The sequence below is a fragment of the Panthera pardus genome, unplaced genomic scaffold, assembly GCF_024362965.1.
Source record: "Panthera pardus isolate Hobbes unplaced genomic scaffold, ASM2436296v1 HiC_scaffold_3, whole genome shotgun sequence".
Lineage (NCBI taxonomy): Eukaryota > Metazoa > Chordata > Mammalia > Carnivora > Felidae > Panthera > Panthera pardus.
Window position 1 is genome coordinate 53062412 of NW_026526876.1, and position 17741 is coordinate 53080152.

Consider the following 17741-nt stretch of genomic DNA (forward strand, 5'->3'; position numbering starts at 1 on the left):
GAGATGGCAGGTTGGTAGGGAGGGGCGGTCAACATCCCAATCATCTCTTCTCCCTGGGAGACACCAACTGTGCAGAGAACTTCAGGGTTCTCTGAGTCCTTTCCAGAAGAATCTACAGTCTCAGCTCAGGGCTCAAACTCTCAGACATCACCTCAGATACTTCTCTTGCCACCACATCCACAGTGATCCTGAGACTCTGCCCACCTTCCTCCTTCAGACACATCCATCCTGAGGACTATGAGCTCGAGGTGAATGGGAGACAGCGCCGCCTCCTTCAGAGCTTCCCACATATTGAGGAAAGCAGAGAAGTATCGTGTGCTGCCTGAAAGCCATCCACACCCTCCACCCAATCCTCCAGCCTCCCGGCAAGGGTCAGCAGGACCAGGGGTAACTTCCTTACCCAGGCTGGGGTGGCCACCAGCACTTGAAGTTCTTGCCACTAGAGGACACTGGAGATCAGGGTGAGAACCTAGCTGAAGCCCAAGGTGGTAGTCTCCACTCACCACCCACCACCCCTCCTTGGCTTCTGCCAGTGTGTTAACAGTCACCAACTGGAGGGCCAGGGAACTGTGGCCACCACTGTGACCAGAGTCACAGAAAATAAATGTCCCAAGGACCCTCCCAGATAAGCCAGGGGTACACCACACCAGACCCGGGTAAGGTTACCAGATAAAATATAGGACACCTAGCTAAGTTTGAGTTTCAGGTACATAATACGTAGTTTTTTAATATAAGTGCATTCCATGCAATATTGGAGACACACATGTTGTAAAATATATTTGTTGTGTATCCAAAATTCAAATTTAACTCAAGCATCGTGTTTTGGTTATCGTTTTTTGCTTAGCTAAATCTGGCAAACCTAGATCCAGGTAGAGGGTCTAGGAAACTCTACCAGGCATGGGCAAGGGAGGCACTGACCCCCTCCTCTGCCCCCGCCAGGCCTCCAGAAATGGAAGCAAGACTTCCATGGTAGGCTTTCTGGAGCCCATCTGCAGCCCAGCCTGGTTGGACGGTGAAGAAACCCTGAGATGCTCTGGCTCTGACATGCCATCAGGAAACACCGCGATAGCAGAGAACCACACTTGGGTTAAACCACTCTTTATTGGTTGGCTTGTCTTCCCAAGCCTGCGTCAGAAACCAAACCACATCTCCCAGCCTGCTGTGCGTGGCCCGGTCCATCCACAGAGGATCCTACAAGTCACAGCCATCCACCCAGTCCTTGAGGTCCTTGCCCTGGCAGTGACGCCTCCAGGCCTCCCTGAGGGTGAGGGATGGGGAAGAGGAGAGACCAAATCAGCTGCAGCCTTTAGTCCCTGCTCAGAGAAGAACAGGAAGGAGGCGTGGGCTCTAAACCAGAAGTGAGGTAAGGAAAGGGGCTAGAAAGGGAAAAAGGGACAAGTAAACCCCATTAACTAACAAGGGGTAAAAAGGGAAGACAACAGCCCTTAAAAAGTCATCTGTCTAGGCTCCTTATTTTACCAATAGAGATACAAGGTTATTTGTTCAAGTTCACCCGGAAGGCAGGGGCAAAGGCCTGGACTCCTGGGGTCCAGAGCCCTAGTCCAGTGCTCTTTTCTTACACCATGCTCCTTCTGCTGACAGTGACGCCACCTTACGAGTGTACAGCCCTTTACAGTCTACATAACACTGTCCTATCCCTCACTCATTTGTCTGCACTCCCCCACCCTCGGCAGCCCTACAACATAGATTAAGCAGGTATCATGTTCCCTATACTCCAGATCAAACACTGAGACTCAGATGCAAATTACTTGCCCAAGATCCGTAGCTAGTAAATGACAGAACTATAGCCACAGCCACGTCTCTTTGGCTACCAGTTCTGGTCTTTCAATTGTTGGTAACTATAGTTTATGGGCTCTTTCAGGACCATTACCTTGCTCCTGCCTCACATTAGCATCTTGAGGAAGGAAGACAAACAAGATCCTGGGGTGCTGCAGTCCCAAGTTGCCAGGGGTTCCAAGCTTTGGTAACTCCACGATGTCAATGTCAAAGAGCCCAATGACCAATTGTGCCCCTAAAGGGCCTCTATAGATCCATCAATGAAGTGTGGTCACCCCATTAGACTGTGAGCCCTCGAAGACAAAGACTTGGATCTCAGCCTCTCTGAAGCCCAGCACCCAGCACAGAGCCTGGCACTCTCAGTACGTGCAGGTGAAAGAAATAAACCGTCTCTTTCTACTTTCTGGAACCACAGCCTGTTATTAGCCTCAGCCACATCTCAGGGGTGATACCTGACATCAATTTACTCCCAGTGCATAAAAGAGCTGTTCTTTCCTTTAACCCAAAAGGACCCATGTCTTCCATCCCAGGGTGGGGTATCCAAGGCCTCAAACCCTTAGACTCCTGCTGAGCCTGCCCTCACCCTTCCTGACCTTATAGCTGTGTGTTATGTCCTGCCGATCCTGCCCCACTCCAGATTCCTGTCCTGGAATGTCAACTGTTCCCAGGCCAACACATCTCCAAAGCTGTAGCCATTGTCAAGGCACATCTTGAACCTTCTTTAGATTCACAGTCATTTCTACCTTGTCCTCTCCCTCACTGCCACATATCATCTGTCCCCATGCTTCCTCCACAGCCCTCCTAGCCAACCCCCCTCCTGTCCATCACCCCTGCAACTGTCCTAGTGCAGACCCTGGATCTCTCACCTGGACTCTTGCAAAGGCTTCCCCACCATCCCCCTACCTCTAGTCTCTCTCCCTTCCCTCCACTCCTGGGCTGACATTCACTGCCTCCCAGACTGCTTTACCTGCCTTGTGACAGTCACATCTGTCTGTAGTTCCGGGGCTGCGGCCACCTAGTGTATTTCACACTCCCCACATTCCGCCCCTGCTGGTCTCTCATCCAGAAACGTGGGGAAAGGGAGGTTGGAGACTAAGCAGTGAGACCCCCATCAGAGAAGGCTGTAGGGCCACTGCCTCAGATGCCGCTCTGCAAACCAAAGATCTAGTCCAGTGCCCCATGAGATGCTCATCCAACTCCCTTGACTGTGAGGATGGTGGCTACAAAGGCCATCTTGTGGGAAACAGGCAGGAAAAGAGAAAGTTGACAGGATGAGGCTCCGGGGCGTCCACCCATGCTTCAAGCAAGGAATTGCTTCTTTGATCCGTCATGCATCTTGGGCTTTTCTACCAAAGTTAGTTTAGATGAAGATGCCACAGTTAAAGAAGCAAACAGACGGACAAGGTTGGCTAGACCCGGGTCTGGCGGACCTGTAGGCAGGCACCCTAACATAGGCACATTTTGGGAGAGCCAGGCTTATCTCCATGAGCTGCAGTGAATTCCTCACCCTCCCTGACACTCAGCGTGTTGTCCGTAAATAGCGATCTCTATGGTCGAAAGTCACGTGCAAAGTAGATTGTGAAGCCAGGGAACGGTGGCGAAAACAAAGTGAACACTCAGAAAGAAACTTCCCTCTTGCTGTCCACTAGTCCTGGCCACATCACCCAGGGGGGTTCCAGACCACGTCACTTACCAGCTGGCCAGCCCCTGGGGCTGTTGAGCTATCTTCATGGCACAGATGACAGTGTCCTTAAGGTTAGGATTCAGCAAGTCTGGGGTGGGAGGCAGAGAAACATGATGAGAACATGATGAGGGAACAGGGGACAGAGCTAGACATCCACACTCTGTTTCTCTCTCTCTTACACACACACACGCACACGCCTTCCACAATCCTAAATGCAATCCTGTCTCTCAATCCCTGTCACTGTATCACTCCCTCCCCACATTCCTATATCTCTCAGAACAGTCTCCCATCCGGGACCCCAAATCAGATTCATGGAGGACCCATGCTCATCACTTGCCCCATCCCACTCTCCTTGGGAGGCCCAGAGGGTCTCCCACTCAGATTCCCACTCAGAGATAAAGACAAGGGGAGCAAACCACCCCAGGAAAGAAGCAAAGGCAGATGCAGAGGCCTGACCCCAGGCAGCCCCAAGCTCAGGCCCGACCCTACCGGAGCAGTACATCTGGCACCAGTTGGGGACATCTGTGCTGAGATTTTTGCACCACTTCCGGCTGTTGATCTGGAAGATGCCATTGTTGGTGCTCCCGTCGGCTTCATGGTCCACAGCAGCTGTATTGAAGCCACTTGTGAAGTAAGCAAGACAGACCCCTGCATAGGGTGGAGACGCGGGCCTGAGGGTCAGATGACCGAGGCCAGCGCAGACCAGGACACTCATGGTGCTGACGCCACACAGTAGCTCCTCCGAGCCTCAGCTCCTGCTTCAAGGTGGTCAGGGCTGCCGGACTCCCGCCTACTTTGCAAATGACTCCATCAAGGCTCAGGGGAGCAAGTGACTCACTCAAGGTCACCACAGCTACCAAAGAGCAAGAATCGAGGCTGTTCCCTCAGGCCTCCTGACTCCTAGAGCAGCCTCCCCACTACCTTACCACTCAGCACACAGTGGGGCCCAAGAAATCTTTGTGGGCTGAATGAACAAGAAAAAGCCAGATCTTTAGAGGCAAGATGAGGAAGACACAGCTGAGCTAGCAAGGAGGCAGGCAATAGAAAAAACAAAACAAAACAAAATGAGTCCAGATGTGGCTGGACTTCACAGGTTCCCAAAAATCTACCAGCAGCTTGAAAAGTTTGGTGTTACTGGTTTGCTCAGTCTACCCTAAAAGTCAATGGGACTATCCTATCCTCTTGGCGGCCATTATGATTAGGGTACTAAGCTATTCTGTTCCCTTGGCAGGTGACCTTAGCAGCAGGGGTAGAGGATGAAGGAGAACTCTGACCGGGCTGCTCGTGGCTGCCTTTAATGTATCGAACTTGTGCTGAGTGTCACCTACCCATCATAGAACATTTGATGTCCAAAGGAGAGCTGAAGCTCGGAAAACTGCCAAGGGCACACTTCCTGAGTGAGAGCGGGGAGGGAGGCTAGGAGGAAGGGGAGGCACCTGGGGGGAGCCTGGGGCAGCCTGGAAGGGAGAGGGGTTCTCACAGTCAGCCATGCTGTATCCCCGGTATCCCTCCATGCCGAAATCCTGGAGGGCTCTGGCCAGCTCACAGCGACTGTAGACCTTGGCCTGGCCGGAGGTGAGCAGGCAGCTGAGCAGAGTGGCAAAGGCCAGCAGCATGATGCCCGGCGGGCACAGTTGCCTTCTGGGGTCCCAGCTCCTGGCTTCCATGCACAGCCCCTGCCACGCTGGCTCACAGCTGGGTTTTGAGATGGGAGACAGCTCAACAGCCCTGGCCGTCCAGTTACAGAAGGTTACCCTTTGGAAGAAAAAGAAAACCAGGGCCTGAGCGTACCTGGGGAAAGGGGCAGAAGGCTCCAACATTGCAAATCAGCTCCCTTGCGGCCCTGATGAAGCATCAGCCACACCTCTGAGATTCGAGATCCAGGAGAGGGTTCCCTAAGGCCATCTCCTCTCCATCTTGCTCTATCCTTTCCCCAGCAGCTGAGAGGGGAGGCCACATGGGGAAGAACATGAGCCTATTTGGAGCTCCATACCACCTGCCAGGCATGATCGAATCCCAAAGCCCTGTGTTACACAACTAGGAAGGGCCAAAATTTGGAATGAGACCAAAGTTTACAGGACTCCAGAGCTCCATGAGTTATGGCCATGAGCACGTGTTTCCGGAGGGCAAGGGCCCAGCAATGTCATCACAGTGTAAGTCAGTCCCTAAAACCCGGCCATCAGAGGAAGTCTCTCCTAGTGCTGAGCCTGGACTGAAATAAAGTCCCCCTTACAACACTGCCACCCAGCAGCCCTCCCAATGGAGCAGCCCTTTCACATACACATGGCCCCGAGGTGGTACTGAAACTCTCCTGCGTGCCCACCACCCTTTCTAAACCATCACCTTGCAAAAGCCTCTTTCCTTTGAAGCTCTGACCTCAGTTCCTTTGGCTTGCCTCTCAGCTCTGGCTCTGTTGGCCAGCCCTCGATATCACGGAGGACATTCGTCCCTGGTTATGACCTCCACTCTGTCTCAGCCACCCACTCCCATGGCCTTGCCATCCCTGCATCTTACCCCCTCCCCTCCTCCGGCAACCCTCCATTCCAGTGTCTCCTTGACCCCAACCCCTGACACATCTTCCCACCTCTCCTGTGACCTCTATCCCACCACACCTGCTGTCCACCTTCAGAGATAGACACACAAACCTCCACACACCTCACAAAAGGGTGTCCCTGAAAACCCCTGGCCTCCAACCCCAATGGGCCTTCAAGCCATTGAGGGTGACAAGTGGATTAAGGGTGGGGCTTCTCAGTGAGCCCTGAGTTTGAACCCCACCTCCTCACTGCTAAACATCTCTGACTTTGGACACTTCCCAAGCCTCATTTTCTTCAGCTATGCGACGAGGAAGTGAATAATACCTGCCTCGTAAGATTGTTGAAAGAATGAATGAGAAGAGAAAGGCACGGGGAGAACTTAGCTCTTTGTACTAAAAATAGGTTAGTTATTTCTATTATGGAGTATTTCTGGCATCAGCACTAATGCTCGTCCTTGGCCAGCTTTCTCTCTCCCATTTCCCTCAAAGAGTATTCAAGACGCTCATGGCTGTCCGCAAGCCTCCTCCCCTCCCTGACCCACCCCCAAGCTCCCAGAAGACCTCACCTCCTGCCTCACTGAGGCAGCAGTGGCCTCATCCCGCTCACCTCCACCCCTCTAGCCTGACCATGCGTCGCCCCTGCGCTTATCAAGGTCCATTGCATCTGTGAACTCCAGATTTCACCCTTTCCTGCCTCTCAACCTTGCCCCATGGATCACCTCTCCTCTCTTGGGGTCCTCGGCACCTCCTCCTACTGCCTCTCCTTCCTCTGATGCATGGATGCGCTTGGGTCTCATCATTATCTATACTGACTGGTCTCGTTTCCTCTCTTCTCATGGAAATGTCTATGGGAAAAATTACCCCTTTCTCACCTCCCCTTTTGCTTTCAGCCCCATGACGGTTAGCTTCAGCACCACCACCACTCGCCTGAAACTGTTCTGCCCAGTTCAATGGGCCTTGTCACTTCTCGTCCCACAGGGGCCCTCAGCAGCCCCTCTCAGTGCTGACCAATTCACCTGTGGCCTCTCTTCCTTCTCTTGGCTTCCATGATGCCCCCTCTCCTGGGTCCCCTGCTTCTTCTCAGGCTATTTCTTCTGATTCCCCTTTGTGGACTCCACTCTGCCTACGTCTTAAGTGCTGGCATGCTCGTCAGCCTTTTTCCCTCCTCTCTTTCACGTCAGGATACCCTGTGGACAGCCCCACTGTGAACTGCCACCCGCGGCTGATGACGTCGTATTCCGTCTTCCCCAGAACGGTAGACGTCCTATGCAGCTGCCTCCTGGACATCTCCACTTGGATATCCCACAGTCACCTCAGACTAAGCATGTCCAAAACAGAACTGATGTCCCCACTAAAATCTGCTTCCTTTAAGTCTTTCATTTCTGGGTTTCAAACATTCTTGGCTTTAAACACATTTATCCAAACTAGAAATATGGATGGCATTCTTCACTCCTTCTGTCACTACCCCCCTTCACCCTTCTCTAACCGTAGATCCCAAAGTGCCACTGATTGTACCCTCCCTCCAAGAGTTCAGACCACCATCATGGCATGCCAGTGGGCTCCTTACACCTAGTCCTGACTCTTCCGAACTGTTCTACACACATTTACCACCATGAGTTGTTGTTTGTTGTTTTTTTTTAACAAAAAGCCTGGCCACCTGACACCCTGCACTGGCTCCCTTCATCATTGCTCCTAGGCATGGTCCACAAGGCCGCTGGTGACTCAGCCATGTGGACCTCTTTTCACTCATACAGTGAGTTCCTGTAATGCCATACTGTTCGCTCATGGTGATCCCACTGTCTGAAGCAGTAGCCCTCTCCTTCCTTTCCATGGCTAACTCTTACTATACTTGAAGGGTCACACCAGAGCTGAGTTCTCCAACACCCCCACACTCCTCGAGCACCCTGTGCCTCTGCTGTCCCTCTGTCACACTGGACTGTAATATGTATGAGTCTTTCCCACCATGAAGTGAACTTCCAAAGAACAATGGCCATCTTGTTTCTCTTCACATCCTAAGCATCAAGCAGAGCTGCTGGTTTGGAGTGGCGGCTTAAACTGAAGTATCCTGAGGTCCTGACCCCAACAGCCTGAACCCTCCCCAGCAAAGTTGGAGGCGGAGAGGTCAGGAGTCAGGGGAACCTCACTGAGTTCTCCAAACCTGGCGGACACTGAGCTGGGCCTTTCCTGGATGTTTTCTAACTTAATCTCATCTAATCTTCTCAACAACTCGAGAGGCGTAGGAGTAATAGCCCCCTTTATGGATGAAGAAACCAAGTTGACTGCTACATGGAGATTGTTTTTGACTTTTTGTAGCCAAGAGATTTAAAACTAATTTCATCTTGAGTGTTTCACGGCAGGTCAAGGTGCACAAGGAGTGAGGTCTGATAATTCAGAGACCAGACACCCGCCAGCAAGGTCTCCTGTCTCTCTCAGCTGGGTGCTCTCCCAGCCCAGGACTAACCCCCCTCCATTTCTGACCACGACCTTTCTTTTTCCATGCCCCTCTCTGGCCAGGCCAGCCAGGGACTGGTTAACAGCTGCAGAAAGAGGGGAAGGGGGCTCACTGATCAGGTGTCGTCCCCACCAGAGCTGACACAGCAGTGACAGTGGCGGCAGCAGCAGTGACCCAACACCCTGCTTCAGCTCAGGACACCCTCATGATAGTGCTAGTGCCCCAGGCACCCAGCTTTAAGAGAATGATGCGGGAGGGCAGGCTCCAGACTGACGTAGAGCCTTCTGGAACCTCCCAGTTCTGTGACCTCATCTTCTAGAACCATCTTCGCCCACTGAGCTTCAACTGGCCCCCTGAACCCCTCAATTTCGGGACTGGGAACATGTTAGGAGTAGCTAGGCCCAATGCTTCTTGGCCATCTACACACACACACACACACACACACACACACACACCACAATATGTTGAAGGATGACTCCTCAGCTCCTGACAGGACCCTTCAGGTTGTTGCCCAGGGATGACAATGGCAGGTGCACACCGCCCCCTCAGGCAGCCTCCCTCACCGTCAAACTGCTCCACTGGCAAAAAGTTCTTCCTTGGTGCTGAGCCACAGAAGGCCTGCCTTCTGCATCTGAATGATGACAGTTCAGTGTGGACAAGCCTAGGACAAAGGTGATGCCGCGGACCCTAAAGCTTGAGGGACAAAGAAGTGAAGTGGAAGGACACGTGACACCTGTGTCTGTGCCCCACAGGGAAGTCTTTTTCTGTGATCAGTTCATTTCACTTGTTAATTCAAGGTAGTTAACATGCAGTGCAGTCTTGGCTTCAGGAAATAGAACCCAGTGATTCATCTCTTACATATGACACCCAGTGCTCATCCTCACAAGTGCCCATCACCCCTTTAACCCCTCCCCCCATGACTCCAGCAACCGTCAATTTGTTCTCTGGCCAAATAGCACACCATTGTGTGCATATAGCACATCTTCTCTAACCATTCATCTGTGGAGGAACATTTAGGTTTTTCCACATCTCAGCTGTTGTGAATAATGCTGCAGTGAACACGAGAGTGCTAATATCTTTTTGAGATCCCGATTGCAATTATTTCAGAAAAATACCCAGAAGTGGGACTTCTAAACCATACGGTCATTTTATTTTTACTGTTTTCCACTGTGGCCGCACCGTCTTGCATTCCCACCAACAGCGTACGAAGGTTCCAATTTCTCTACATCTTCGCCAACGCTTTGTGGTCCTTTGTTTTTTTGATAAGAGGCATCCTGATAAATATGAGGTGATATCTCCCTTGTGGTTTTGATTTGCATTTCTTGAATGATTAATGACATTAAACGTTTTGTGTTTTTGTTTTTGTTTCACATATACCTGTTGACCATTCACGTGTCTTCTTTGGAGAAATGTCTTTTTGGCATCAGTATTTCTTTTAAAAAAATTTTTTTAATGTTTATTTTTGAGAAAGAGACAGATACACACAGAGTGCGAGTGGGGAAGGGGTAGAGAGGGAGACACAGAATCTGAAGCAGGCACTAGGCTCTGAGCACTCTGCACAGAGACTAATGTGGGGCTCAAACTCATGAACCTCGAGATCATGACCTGAGCCAAATTCAGACACTTAACCAACTGAGCTACCCAGGTGCCCCATGGCATCAGTATTTCTTAAAGGCTCCCCAGATGACTCCAGTGTGCAGCCAGGCTTGAGCCTTCAGAGCTCTGGACTTGAGCTAAGTACACCCAAGTTCAATGTCTTGCTCTGCCCCCTACTGGCTATTTAGCCTGCCCTGCCCACTAGAACCACAGCACTCAATCTCCCCAAGCCTCATTATGCTCCTCTGTAAAATGGAAATAATCCTTTCGTAATGCATGAAGATCCCTACCACTTAGTTCAGTACATTTTAGCTCTTGCTTTTATTGTCTGGCCCTTGGTGGTGATTCTGTCTGGTTGAGATTTGGGGTTTTTACTGCATTGGCCTGCTTTTACTATTTTATCACTTCTTTTTATTGAGTAATCTTTCAGCTTATTTTATTTTATTGTATGTTTTGTTATTTCCCACTTGACTTTCACTTTTAACTGGTGAATAAGAAACAGCAGCTCAAAAGGAACAGTTATGAGGGCAGATAAGGTCCCAGTTGGGGGTCAGTGGGTCTTTATTTCTCCGCTGAGCTCTGCGGGAGACTTTCCTGTTGCCCCAAAGGCAGCTCATAGTCTTGACCACATCCTAGTAGAGACCCTCCACTGACTCCTTGCAGGTTTAAGTTCTCCAGAAGCAGCTCTTACATTCCTGGTTCTCAGCCCCCGGCAGCACATTAGAGAAAATGCTGATGCCTAGGCCCCATCCCAGGCTAATCACATCAAAATCTCTGGGGTGGGGCTCAGGCATCAGTATTTTTTTTTAATGTTTCCAGGAGATCCCCAAATGCTACCGGGGCTGAGAACCACTGTCCTAACCAGACTTTTTATAGATCCTTAAATATGTGATAATGCTTTGCATCCATGTCATATATGCTATGCTTCATGTTATTCTCTCTGTCAAACACATCCTTTCTATCCAACTCCCTGTTGGCTTCTAGTCCTTTAAACATCACTGAAGCTGGGTTTCCTCCTCTGGCCCACTTGGGCTGAGCTGGGAGTCCCTGGTACCCTTGCACAGCATCTGACGCTAATATGTCATCTTGCCTCCATCACATGACATCGGTACCTTCCTCATTGCTCCCAGCAGACTGGGAGATGCCTCACGAGTCCCCTATGTCTATTTTCCCACTGTGAAGAACAAGATTTTTTAGGGGTGCCCGGGTGGCTCAGTCGGTTAAGCGTCTGACTTCGGCTCAGGTCATGATCTCGCGGTTCATGAGTTTGAGCCTCCCGTCGGGCTCTGTGCTGACAGCTCAGGGCCTGGAGCCTGCTTCAGATTCTCGGTCTGCCTCTCTCTTTGCTCTTCCCCTGGCTCACGCTCTGTCTCTCTCTTCCTCTCTCTCTCTCTCTTTTGTCAAAAATAAATAAATACTAAAAAACTTTTTTTAAAAGAACAAGATTTTTGGGGTTTTTTTTTATTTTTTTAAATTTATTTGTTGTTTAATTGACATCCAAGTTAGTTAGCATATGGTGCAACAATGATTTCAGGAGTAGATTCCTTAATGTCCCTTACCCATTTAGCCCATCTCTCCTCCCACACCCCCTCCAGTAACTCTCTGTTTGTTCTCCATATTTAAGAGTCTTTTATGTTTTGTCCCCCTCCCTGTTTTTATATTATTTTTGCTTCCCTTCCCTTATATATATCTGTTTTGTATCTTAAATTCCTCATATGAGTGAAGTCATATGACATTTGTCTTTCTCTTACTAATTTCACTTAGCATAATACCCTCCAGTTCCATCCACGCCGTTGCCAATGGCAAGATTTCATTCTTTTGGGTTGCCGAGTAATACTCCATTGTGTATATATATATATATATATATATATATATATATATATACCACATCTCCTTTATCCATTCATCCATCGGTGGACATTTGGGCTCTTTCCATACTTTGGTTATTGTCGACAGTGCTGCTATAAACATTGGGGTGCGTGTGTCCCTTCGAAACAGCACATCTGTGTCCTTTGGATAAATACCTACTAGTGCAATTGCTGGGTCACAGGGTAGTTCTATTTTTAATTTTTTGAGGAACCTCCACACTGTTTTCCAGAGTGGCTGCACCAGTTTGCATTCCCACCAACAATGCAAAAGAGATCCTCTTTCTCCGCATCCTCACCAGCATCTGTTGTTGCCTGAGTGGTTAATGTGAGCCATTCTGACAGGTGTGAGGTGGTATCTCATTGTGGTTTTGATTTGTATTTCCCTGATGATGAATGACGTCGAGCATTTTTTCATGTGTCTGAAGAACAAGATTTTTTAAATTCTAGGTAAAGAAATGAAGAAATGAAAATCACCTAGTCAATTGATTCAGAAACCTTTTAGCCCAGGGTACTCTCTCAGGAGAGCACTGAAACTGGTCCCAAAAGAGTGTGCCAGGGACACTGTGGACATGGAAAAAACAAGTCCTCCTCTGGCCACACGTAGGGAGAGGCTGGAGCCCCTAGGGAAAGACCTGTTCACTTGGTCCATCCAAACCTAGTACATCAAAAACAGAATTCACCTCTTCTCCGTAAGTGATGTTTCTGTTTTTTTCACCACCGATCACAGTACATAGTGTAATTGCAAGATATGGTTATCAGGAGTTCTTAGGCATATAAAGTCACTAACCCTACACTAACTAGTCTCACACCAGCATATTCTTTTAGTTTTGTGTCTCCTTTATCATTCTCTCTTCCTTCATATAATGGTTAATTTTATGTGTCTACTTAACTGGGGCACAGGGTGCCCAGATATTTGGTCAAACATTATCTGTGTGTCTGTGAGGGTGTTTCTGGATGAGACTAACATTTTTTTTCATTGCAATATATTTGACATGTAACGTTGTATACGGTTAAAGTGCACAACCTGTTAATTTCATACATTTATACATTGTCACATGATTGCCATGGTGGTAATAATTTGCCACCGTGATACATAATTATTTATTTCTAGTGGTTGGAATAATGGAGTTCCAATCTCCCGGCAAGTTTGAGTATTATAATACAATATTATTGTCCGTATTCACTATACTGTGCATTAGATGAAATTAACATTTATTTATTTTCTTTTTTTTTAAATATAATCTATTGTCAAATTGGTTTCCATACAACACCCGGTGGAAATTAACATTTAAATCAGATAAATGTAGTAAAGGAGACTGTCCTCCCTAATGTGGGTGGGCCTCATCCAATCAGTGGAAGACCTGAATAGAACAAAAGGATTGATTCTCCCTGCATAAGAGGGAGCCCCCCTGCCTGTGTTCAAACACAGATATCAGCTTTTTTCCTGCCTATGGAATCAAACTGAAATATTAGCTCTTCCTGTGCCTCAAGCCTGCCAGCCTTTGGACTGGAACTACATCATTGCTTCTCTTGGGTCTTCAGCTTACCAACTCACCCCACAGATCTTGGGACTTGCCTGCCTCCATAATTGCATAAGCCTTATCATAATTTTTTAAAGGTGTGTGTGTGTGTGTGTGTGTGTGTGCGGTCACCATTGTAACCAAACATTTTTACGGATATGTAGATATAGATATACACATCCTACTAGTTCTGTTCCTCTGGGGAACACTGACTGATCCCCTCCTTGTGTGAGGTTTGTATAAAATCACGTAACAGTTGTCAGGTTCCTCAGTTAACGTTATTCCCTCCCTTGCCCTGGTGCCACTACTGCTGACCTCCTGCCCACCCCTTTTACGGTTCATGGCTTCTACAGCACAGGGCAGCTGGCTGAGAGCAGCAGACCTCGGCTGGGGTTCTGATATTACAAAACTTACTAGCCCTGTGGCCTTGGCAGGGTACTTAGCCTCACTGCCCCTCAACATCTTCACCTATAAAGTCAAAAGAACGGCCACTCATGGGGCTGTTGAGAGGATTAATGATATAACATGCAAAGCATCTTATACGGGACCTGGCACCGAGCAGACTCAATGAAAAGGTGGTTTCTAATTATTAGTATTTTGGGGAGAGGAAACCGAGTAACCGTTCTTTTGAGAAGTGCACCTGAATTGTCAAAATGAGCTCCGAGTAAAGGCACCGAATGATGCTGCAAAGTAAAAGCAGGAAGCTTGTTTTAACCGATCAGAGGCCTTTTCCTCATCCAAGTCTGTGCTGTGTTGGCCTTCGCTGAAGTCACAAGATCTCTGGATGAGCAGGGAATTACTCTACTAGCAATTCATCTTCTGGGACTTACATCGCAGGGATTTGCTCTCAGGGAAACCAACACCGCCCAAAGGAAAAGGGAAGACATCCGTCTTCACAGAAGTGCTTGTTCATTCCTGTCACACTCTCCCTCCTCATCCTGATGGCCCCCAGAGGTCAAAAATGGGTCTCCATCTCTGTTCCTGCCACTCTGGCCGGTGCTCAGCCTGACTTCTCTGGGACTGCGATGATTTCCTAATGGTCTCTCTACGTGACCTTTAGGACTTTACCTTTAGGACTCTCTACGCGACCTTTGGTGATTCAGTGCAGCAGCCAGATGGTCCTCGGCGGTCTGACCTCTCTCTACACTTCTCCAGCCTCAGCTCCCTGCACACCCCGCCCCCACCCCCAGCCTGTGGGCTTCCACAGGCTTCCACCAACTCTTTCCCAAACTCATCGGCCAAAAATCTCTCCCCCTGGGCACCAGAGAGTTCCATTTCATCCTTCAAAACCAGTCTTGCATTGCGACTTTTGAAGGAAGTGCTAACCCAACACACTCTACCTCCTGAACCCTGCAATTTGTTTTCCTGCCCCAGCACCTTTTCTCTCTTTATCATAGAACTACCACATTACATTGTAATTGACAGTGTGCTTGACGGTAGCCCTGTCTGCCAGCTCTTCCAGAATGAGGAGTATGTTCTGTTTATCTCTGTATTTCCTTAACTATTCATGGCTGAGGCACCCAGACGGCACCAAATGGCATTTCGGGGAGTACATTTAAAAACACACTGGTTGGGGAGGGAGAGAAATGGATGAGACTATAAAGATGTTGTGTTCTCTCTCTTGATTGGGATGGTGGGTACACAAATGTACGCATTATAAAGTGACATAAGACAGGGTGCAAAGTGGCTCACTTGGTTGAGCGACAGACTTCAGAGCAGGTCATGATCTCGCGCTTTGTGCGTTCGAGCCCCGCGTCCGGCTCTGTGCCAACAGCTCGGAGCCTGGAGCTGCTTCAGATTCTGTGTCTCCCTCTCTTTCTGCCCCGCCCCCACTCGTGCTCTGTGTCTGTCTCTCAAAAATGAATAAACGTTAAAAAGTATTTTTAAATAAAGTGACATAGGATGACAGACACGCATTGTGGCAAAGTGGATGTCCCAATTTTGATAGTATACTATAGTTATAGAGGATGTAACCATGGGGGGAAACTGAATGAAGGGTATAAGGGATCTCTCTCTACTATTTCTGCAACTTTCAGTGAGTCTCTAATTATTTGATAATAAAAAGTGTTTTCAAAAGGAAAAATGCACAGGCTAGTTTTACTGGTTCTGACCAAGCTAGTAAAATAATGGGAAATAAAGGGGCAATCAACTCTGGAATTTTTCACAAAGTCTAATTTAAGATTACTTAAAACCGACTAGCTAGAGGGTGAATGTTAGAAGCATAACCCAAGTGTGCTTCAATATCTGGCTTATCTAGAAATCGCACCAAGTTTCTGCTCTAAAGGCCTTCCAACCAGTGCCTAAGTGGTTAGAACCCCAAGCAGAATGAATCAGGTCCATGCAGCTGTGGGGCTGAAGGAGGTCACCCAGGATGAAACCCCCGGAGGAAAACCCAAAGCTGCAGTTACACTATCATCTGAGCAGACCGAAAGAGGCTGAATGGGAAGAAGAAATCCACGTGCTTGGCTCACGACTTTGGGAAGCCACGGGACCGAAAAATCTGCGCTCGGGTCCTTAGCACTTTGGGACCTATCACAAGCTGGAGATGTTGAAAAGTGAGGCTTCCAGCAAAGTGACACCTTCAAAAGCTTAAAGCCTCTACAAACTGAAGGCCTCTAAAATCCTGAGATTCCTAGCAACCAGGGTGGGCTAACAGCCCAATGATTTCAAGAGCTTAGAGCCCTAAGAGCCTGGGGCCCCTAATAACTGATGATTCTAATAACTTGGGGCCTTTGAGAACCATGAAGCCTTTAATAAATTGAAAAATTGAATAACCTGCGGCTTCTAACAACCCAAGACCTATAATAAACTGAGACTCCTAGCAACCCAGGTTTCCTAGCAACCTGGGGACTCTAATTATCAGAGACTCCTAGCAACCAGGGAGATTGTACAACCTGGAGGGCCGGGCACACGTCCACCCCTGGTCCCAGACTGCTTCCCACTCTGCAGGGACTGCCCACTGAAACTTGAGAGGCAGTGTGACCTAAGAGACAGAGGCAGAATTGGGAACCGATGGCCTGCATTCTGATTTGACCACTCACTACATATATAGCCTTTGGCTTAACCTCCCTATCAGTTTCCTTATGTATAAAATGATAATGATTATAATATCTTGCTCAGAAAACTATTATGAGAGTCAGGTAAGTAGATTTATGGGAAAGCACGTTAACAGCTGTACATATGCATGTTGCCTTTTCTGACAGCACCCTCTCCCCTCCCATCTCATTAGCCGCCATATTGCATCATTTCTTCCAAAATGGCTTTCCCATCTAGTCCAGCTCCATCACCACCACCAAAGTCACAGACCTTCTCCACTGTCTTTGTTGCCACCAGTTATCTTTCCAACACACAAATGCCATCATGTCACTTTTGCCTGCAGGCTTCCTCTGGCTCCCTTGCTCTTGGAGTCAGATTCAAACTCTTGGCCATGGTACATAAACTCTTCATGATCACGTTCTACCTTTCCAGCTTCATCTTCAGTCACTCTTCCAACCCCCACTTCCTTCTTTCACTCCTAAAACAAACCCGAGATGGGGGTATTAATTATCTCAGTTTCACAGGTACAGAAAATGAGACTGAAAGAAATAGCTTCCCCAAGTGCGTACAGCCTTGAAGCAGTGATTTGAAAGCCAAGTCTGACTCCAAGACCCATGTTCTTTGATGGCAAAGACATCACTGCCTCCTGGAAGCTTCCAAAAATGTGATTCTCTGGTTACTCTCTTGATAAACCAACTTTGGTCTTGTCCCAAAGCCCCTCCACCCTTTTCCGTGCAAGCAACTGGACAAATTTCAGCTTTGGAGGAGCTTAAGGATTTACACCAGGGGGCGCTATCCTTGCACACAACAACCATAAATGCACATCAGCCCTAAGAGACTACTGAGACCACGCCCAGCAATGTTTAACCTGTGGCCTGTCTCACTTGGCCATATGGCTCACGATGTAATTTTAAGACAAATGGTTAGAAATCTGCTTCCATGTTGCTGCTTCTCAAAAAGGCCCAGTTATTAACATGTTAGTGTCTTTAAAGGGGCATTTTTATTGACATCTTTCCTGTCAATGAAATAGGTTAATCTGAGTTTTAAGAATATACATATTCCTGGGGCGCCTGGGTGGCTCAGTCAGTTGGGCGGCCAACTACAGCTCGGGTCATGATCTCGAAGTCTGTGAGTTCGAGCCCCGCATCGGGCTCTGTGCTGACAGCTGGGGTCCTGAAGCCTGCTTCCAATTCTGTGTCTCCCTCTCTCTCTGCCCCTTCCCTGCTTGCTCTCTGTCTCTCTGTCTCTCTCTCCC

General features: G+C 48.6%; 1 protein-coding gene across 4 annotated transcripts in view; it reads right to left on the reverse strand.

The window, feature by feature from the left end:
* Positions 1 to 1082: 1082 nt before the first annotated feature.
* The window catches only part of SPACA3 (sperm acrosome associated 3), a 37813-nt gene continuing 21154 nt past the window's right edge, over positions 1083 to 17741 (reverse strand). For 2 of the 4 annotated variants that reach the window (XM_019423917.2, XM_019423918.2), the window contains exons 3-6: positions 4962 to 5236; positions 3971 to 4129; positions 3491 to 3569; positions 1083 to 1258 (exon numbers count right to left, since the gene is read on the reverse strand). In XM_019423917.2, coding sequence (XP_019279462.1) covers positions 1192 to 1258; positions 3491 to 3569; positions 3971 to 4129; positions 4962 to 5148 — 492 coding nt within the window. In that variant the 5' untranslated portion in view covers positions 5149 to 5236 and the 3' untranslated portion in view covers positions 1083 to 1191. Of the gene's footprint in view, positions 1259 to 3490; positions 3570 to 3970; positions 4130 to 4961; positions 5237 to 8578; positions 8791 to 17741 lie in introns of those variants that run through there. The other 2 variants (XM_019423919.2, XM_019423916.2) reach the window with 2 other exon arrangements.